General features: G+C 36.3%; 1 protein-coding gene across 1 annotated transcript; it reads left to right on the top strand.

Annotated features, from left to right (window-relative positions):
• Positions 1–353: 353 nt before the first annotated feature.
• Positions 354–916, top strand: LOC108740244. Its single transcript, XM_018474494.1, has 2 exons — positions 354–549; positions 597–916. The coding sequence occupies exons 1-2, from the start codon at positions 354–356 to the stop codon at positions 914–916; spliced, it is 516 nt and encodes a 171-aa protein (XP_018329996.1).
• Positions 917–6,267: the final 5,351 nt, after the last annotated feature.

Genomic DNA, 6,267 nt, shown 5'->3' with positions numbered 1-6,267 from the left:
AGGAACAAATACAAGAGTGACGGTATTCTGGAACGCCGAAAAGCCAGGATCGCCGCTAAAGGGTGCAGCCAGATCCCAGGAGTTTACTACAACGACTCTTACTCTTATTCGGCGCGACTGAGCTCGCTCAGACTTCTGCTGGTTCTCGCCGCAAAGTACTGGATGCACGTGACAACGGCATATCTCTACGGAGATATCGACACAAACATCTTCATGGAGTTGCCCAAGGTACTCGAAAAATCCCTCTCGTGGGGAAAGGGTCTCCAAGATGTTATCCACGATCCTCGAGGCAATCAGCAATCTACGAATTCAAACAAGCCGGACGACAGTGGCACTCGAAACTCTCCTCCGAGATGAGGAATAACGGATGCACACCTACTCACTCGGATCTTTGCCTCTTCATGTATAGAGACGGGCTAACGTTTGTCCTAATCTATGCCGACGATTTGATTGTCGTCACCAAGGACCAACGCAGAGAGAAGCAGTTCATCGACGCCGTCTTCAAGAGCTTTAAACTCAAGAACCTTGGCCAAGTCAGCTATTGTCTGGGTAACCAGATCAATAGAACAGGGGGAAAGCATCCACATCGAGATGAGCACCTACAACCCTGCGCCTACTCCTCCATGATCCTACTTTCGACGTGGATGACACCAACGAGGAGCGGCCTTACCAAGAACTCATCGAAGCTCTGATGCACCTGGCTGTGGTAACTCGGTTCGACATTGCCAACGCAGTTAGTGTACTCAGTCAATTCAACAAAAACCAGTTCAATGCACACTGGATTGTTGCCCGTATTCTGTGGTATCTCCGAGGAACCATCTGGGTTTGGGCCAACTGCACCAAGGACCGCAGGTCCTACACCGGCTACTGTTTCTTGCTCTCCGGAGCAGGCGGAACTTGGGAGGTCCTATCTTAAAACACGAGTTTTGCCACCAACGACTTGGAATTATTCCCGATGACTCCACCGCCAATCGTCCTATTGAGAGGGTTGAATTTATAATTCTCCCGCTTGGCGCTGGAGTGCCGAGACGCCCTGTCGCGAACGAGTCTACTTTCATCGCATAGTTTGCGTTTGCATTAAAAACTTTGTCCGGTCGTTTTTGCTTTCTTTTGTATAATCATTAAAAGTTAAAATAAATTGTTTTGTGTTCGAGTCAAAAAGGTGTTTTCATTTTATTTCGCACAATCACCACATCAAAACCAACAAAAATTCCTTATTTATACTGCACCATCAATTCTTAATAATTTCTACAAAATCAGTAGCTTTCAGAGATTGATTAAATAAATTATCAGTCAAATAAACTTTCTGTTTTTCAAAACCTTTCGAATATAAAGTCTTGTAATTTAATTTATAAGCATTCTTTACAACAAAATTACTTTCAGATTCGTAAACTTCAAGAATATTTTTTAGTTTCGCCAATTTTACCACTTTTGTATTAAAATCAAGCAAAACAAATGTATTATCCACTTTTTTGAAGTTCAACCAATTCTTACGAATATTTCTAAAGATATATACAAAATTATAAGTTACAAAAATTTTCTTATCTTGATCCGCTGGGTTTTGAAAGAATTTTTTAGAAGTGTTTTAAACATTGATCTATTTATTCTGTGGTTATCTGTAATTATAGCCAAGACTTCAAAACCGCATTTTTGAACGAAATCAATTACCTGAAACGTAAGAGAAACCATTTCATTATCGCTAATATTACATACATGTACTAATTTAACTATTTCCGAAAAACTTCCAAATGGAGAAGAAATCATATACGTCAAAATTGTTTTTTATTACACGCATACCTCACCATATTTTCAGCCCTATAATTTAATTTTCTTGACAAAGAATGACATATTTCCCAAATACTTCTCATTACTGCAGTTAAGAAATTTGAGGACAAATGTTGCAAATATCTTTTTAGTAAAATAAGAAACATTTTTGTAATATTATACGTAGAGGAGGATTGAAAATAAATTATAAATGGCATAATAGTGGCTAATGAATATCTGCTTTTTTTATTTCGAATTTGTTTTATTTGATCAAGTAATATTTCAAAATTTTTAGCAAAAGTAAAATACTCCGACTGTTCATTATTTGAAATAATAAATGCCTCTTGAAAATGATGTTCTGAATTCACTTTCGTTTTTATAGAAATCATATCTAGCCAGGAAATTTTCTCTAAGACCATCTCGATAATTTCATATCAACAAGTAGCAACCACTTAAGTCATTAAAATCTAATTTTATATCTTTAATGATAACATCTAATTTCATACTTTCGTCAGTAATTATTTGATCATTAAGTACTAAAATTTTATTTTCGAAGTAATACATTTTAGATTTTGAAAATTTAATATTCCAACGTTTAGACATTTGAATATTTTTGGAATAATGATTAATTAATTCTAAAACATTTTTTATGATATCACCATTCTTAAAATTTTGTATTTTGATCAGTTTGATTTTCTAATATTTTTTGTCTGCGTTCTTCAAGATTTTTACGAGTTTTACAGTATACGAGGAATAGTTGTGGGTCCTAACAGCGAGAAAACTTTACTTGAACATCGAAATGGACTATTATGTATATATACACTCAAAATATTTATTTCAACTGAATTATGAGTATCTACCATAGAAAATTACTTTCTTGTGTAAAAGGTGTGGGATTTTTCACTTTCTCAGAAAATGATAAAGTGTTAGGCGTAGATGAGGTTAAGAACAATTTCATATACTTATCTATCTCCGATGACGTTACTTGTAAAAATCAAAATCACATACGATCGTACTTTTGTATGGATTATAAGTATGTTGAAACTTTTTACGTAGTACAGTCTTACACTCGTGTTCTAAAACATCTAATACGAAACATCTAATTTAAATAAAATAATCTAAATATATGAATCATGTAGGCAACATACATAGTGATAAAGAAGACGAGGATTCTAGACGGCATACACTGGAAAATTCTAGAAAACATGAAGTCTCTATAAATAGTTGTCGCAAGATAGAGTGGAATCAGTACGCGTCAGAGAGTACGAGATGATAGAAAGAGAAGAAAAAGTGAAAAAGTGTTTACATAATGATGTATTAGTAACTGATTAAAATGTAGAAATGAAACAGCGATTAATTACAGAAAATAGTTTAATAAACGTAATAAGACTACGAAAAGTGTTTGAATACGTGACATTTGGTGTCAGGTGTGGGGAATAGAAGATTGGAGGAGGAGACTTTTGACGAATTCCACCGAATATTCCAAGGCGTTCATCGGCCAATGTTTAGGAATTTTGGTGGTTTTGTTGAACGATTTAACGCTACTTTGGAGACCAATTTAAGAAGTGTCGTCAACGAACGCCAAACTGACTGGGACCGACACTCCTGCCTTATAGATTCCATGCCATCCATGAAACAACTGTAAGAACACCAGTCAGCATTTTATTCGGGAAAGAACTCAGGTTGCCAGTGGTCGTCCTGGAGACTCTCCAATACCTACAGATTCATACGTGGGTAAACTACGAGAATAACTAGAAGCCAACAAAGTATGGCTACATAATCCATCAAGGCGGAAGGGACGTTGCCCGAAACTAGAACAGGTCATCCCAAGATGGTCCATACACCTTTACTCTACGCATCAACCACATTGATTATCGGATTTAGAAGAGACCTAGGGCGAAAACGAAGATTATCCATCTTAACCGTCTAGCTCCCTACAGAGGCGGCGTTACTAACCTGGACGATCAGTTTTAGGAGGGAGGCAGTGTCACATGTATGTAGGCAATCTAACATACTCAGTGGCAAAGAAGACTAGGTTTCTAACGACATATACTGGGAAATTCTAGAAAAACGTGAAGTATCTATATATAGTTGTAGCGAGATCGAGTGGAGTTCGAGGCGATACACAACGGAGAAGCGACAAAGGTGTGCGTATGTCCAACTGACTTAACTAAAACTTCAAGAGTATCTATATCCGATCGTTTAGAAATAACTTCTTTAAGCTTTGCTTCATCACTGGCTTTAGCATTCAATAAAAAATTGGTAATTTGGGTTGAAGTTACGCTACCAGTACCCATATTAACTATAAAATATCTTAAAGTACACGAAAATGGATCAAACATATTATTTTTAAAGTAAAATAAAAAAAATGTTGTTCATACGCTTACTACGATTTGACATCGAAGAAAAATTTTGCCTGAGAATATTTCTCGCATTCTTCAATGCAAAACCGTAGAATCTTTTCGTATTTGACAAATAATTCTATTATCTGAATTTTGTGTATCTTTTATTACAAATATNTGTTGTTCATACGCTTACTACGATTTGACATCGAAGAAAAATTTTGCCTGAGAATATTTCTCGCATTCTTCAATGCAAAACCGTAGAATCTTTTCGTATTTGACAAATAATTCTATTATCTGAATTTTGTGTATCTTTTATTACAAATATTTCGACGGCCATGTCACTCCACAATCCTCTAAAAGGGCCAGGAGTAAATAGTACTGAAAGTAAGTCTACTTCTTAGAATTTAGTTTATTCCTTAGACTAATTTATTGGCCCGCTATCATAACTGCGACACTAGACGCATTAAGTTAAGAGCAGTTGGAAATGAAATTCATGGGACAAGCTAGGGAATAGTACCTGCGGACATACATTCTGTAAACAAACGCTTGAAGCCAGTATGCTCAGCTAAGATCTAATCATTTTTAGTATGTGTGTGGTGTTCCGTGCGTGTGCTTTTAGAAAGGACTGAATTGTGCTGAATTATTATAGTTGTGAAAATAATCAACAATTATTGATGAGTTTACTCACAGAGCATTTTCATGTTCACCTAAATATCAGAATTGCTTAATTCTTGTTGATTTGATTTACATTTTATGGTTTTGGCATTTTTGTCTTATTTCATTAATGAGATTAGAACTCAAGTACCTGAGATATGCAATTCTCATTAAGAAGTGACACTATTACAGAGTGCTTGAGCCGTTAGCTAAAATCCTTTAATTATTTATTCATTGCCTGACAGAGTGCTTGAGTTGTTGGCGAAAATCCTTTAATTATTAATTACCTGACGGAGTGCTTGAGCCGTACAGGGTGCTGTTGTGGAGTATTTGAGCCACACACTGTATTAAAATCCTTTCAGTAATTTAGTTTCAAAGGGTGATAGTTTGCGTGTTTGGCACGAGCGTTTATGTCACCAAGGAGTGAAGCATATGTAAAATTACTTTTAAAGAATAAAAATATAAATTTTTCGTCCGATGATTTTGTATGCGAGGGCTATATCTATGGGAAAGTGCATCGTTTACCTTTTCATAAAAAGGTTGAAAGGGCAACGAGGGTACGGGAACTTATTTACTCTGATGTTTGCGGACCGATGGAGGTAGAATCACTCGGTAGAAAACGGTATTTCGTGGACTTTAAAGACGATTTTTCTGACTTTCGGGTGATTTAATTTATTAAGCAAAAATCAGAAGTTTTTGACAAATTAAAAATTTTTTGTGCTGAAACCGAGAATCGTTTTGCGGAAAAAATTAAGGAGCTACACACTGATGGTGGAAAGGAGTTTGACAACGGTCAGATTATTGCAAAAATCAGAAGTTTTTGACAAATTAAAAATTTTTTGTGCTGAAACCGAGAATCGTTTTGCGGATAAAATTAAGGAGCTACACACTGATGGTGGAAAAGAGTTTGACAACGGTCAGATTATTGCATACTTAAACGCCAAAGGGATAAAATTTTCTATAAACGCTCCATACACACCGGAACATAATGCTGTCGCGGAACGAGATAACCGTATAATCGTTGAGGCCGCGCGATCGATGCTATACTTCAATCCGGAATTGCCGAAATTTTTGTGGGCTGAGGCAATGGGGACCGCGGTATACGTAATTAATCGGACCGGTCCAACGAAACATGGAGGGAAAACTCCGTATGAGTTATGGTTTGGAAAAGCACCAGAAATTGGAAATTTGCGAATTTTTGGGACGGAGTGTTTTGTACACGTGCCGAAGGACAAACGTCTGTAGCTAGATAGCAAAACTGAAAAGGGGTACGTAGTAGTAGGTTATCACGATAATAATATGGGATATCGAGTTTATATACCAGCACGGCGAGATGTAGTAGTTAGTCGTGATGTTACGTTTAAACCCGAAAAAGTTTGTCATGATGTCGGAGCCGTTGTTATCCCACACTTACTTTGTTTGTTTTATATAGAGTCAAAATTGGTAACTATGTAAATATGATATTTTGTTTTGACAGCGATAAAACCGAAATTGAATGACAAGA

This window comes from Agrilus planipennis, unplaced genomic scaffold (assembly GCF_000699045.2).
Source record: "Agrilus planipennis isolate EAB-ADULT unplaced genomic scaffold, Apla_2.0 scaffold247, whole genome shotgun sequence".
In the NCBI taxonomy this organism is placed as follows: Eukaryota; Metazoa; Arthropoda; class Insecta; order Coleoptera; family Buprestidae; genus Agrilus; species Agrilus planipennis.
Note: the sequence above shows the minus strand (reverse complement) of the source record. Positions and strands in the feature narration are given on the sequence as shown.

Coding starts and splice junctions, on each gene's coding strand:
- LOC108740244 (XM_018474494.1), top strand. CDS start 354: ATGAGGAATAACGGATGCACACCTACTCACTCGGATCTTTGCCTCTTC. Junction 550..596: donor CCAAGTCAGCTATTGTCTGG/GTAACCAGATCA, acceptor CATCGAGATGAG/CACCTACAACCCTGCGCCTA.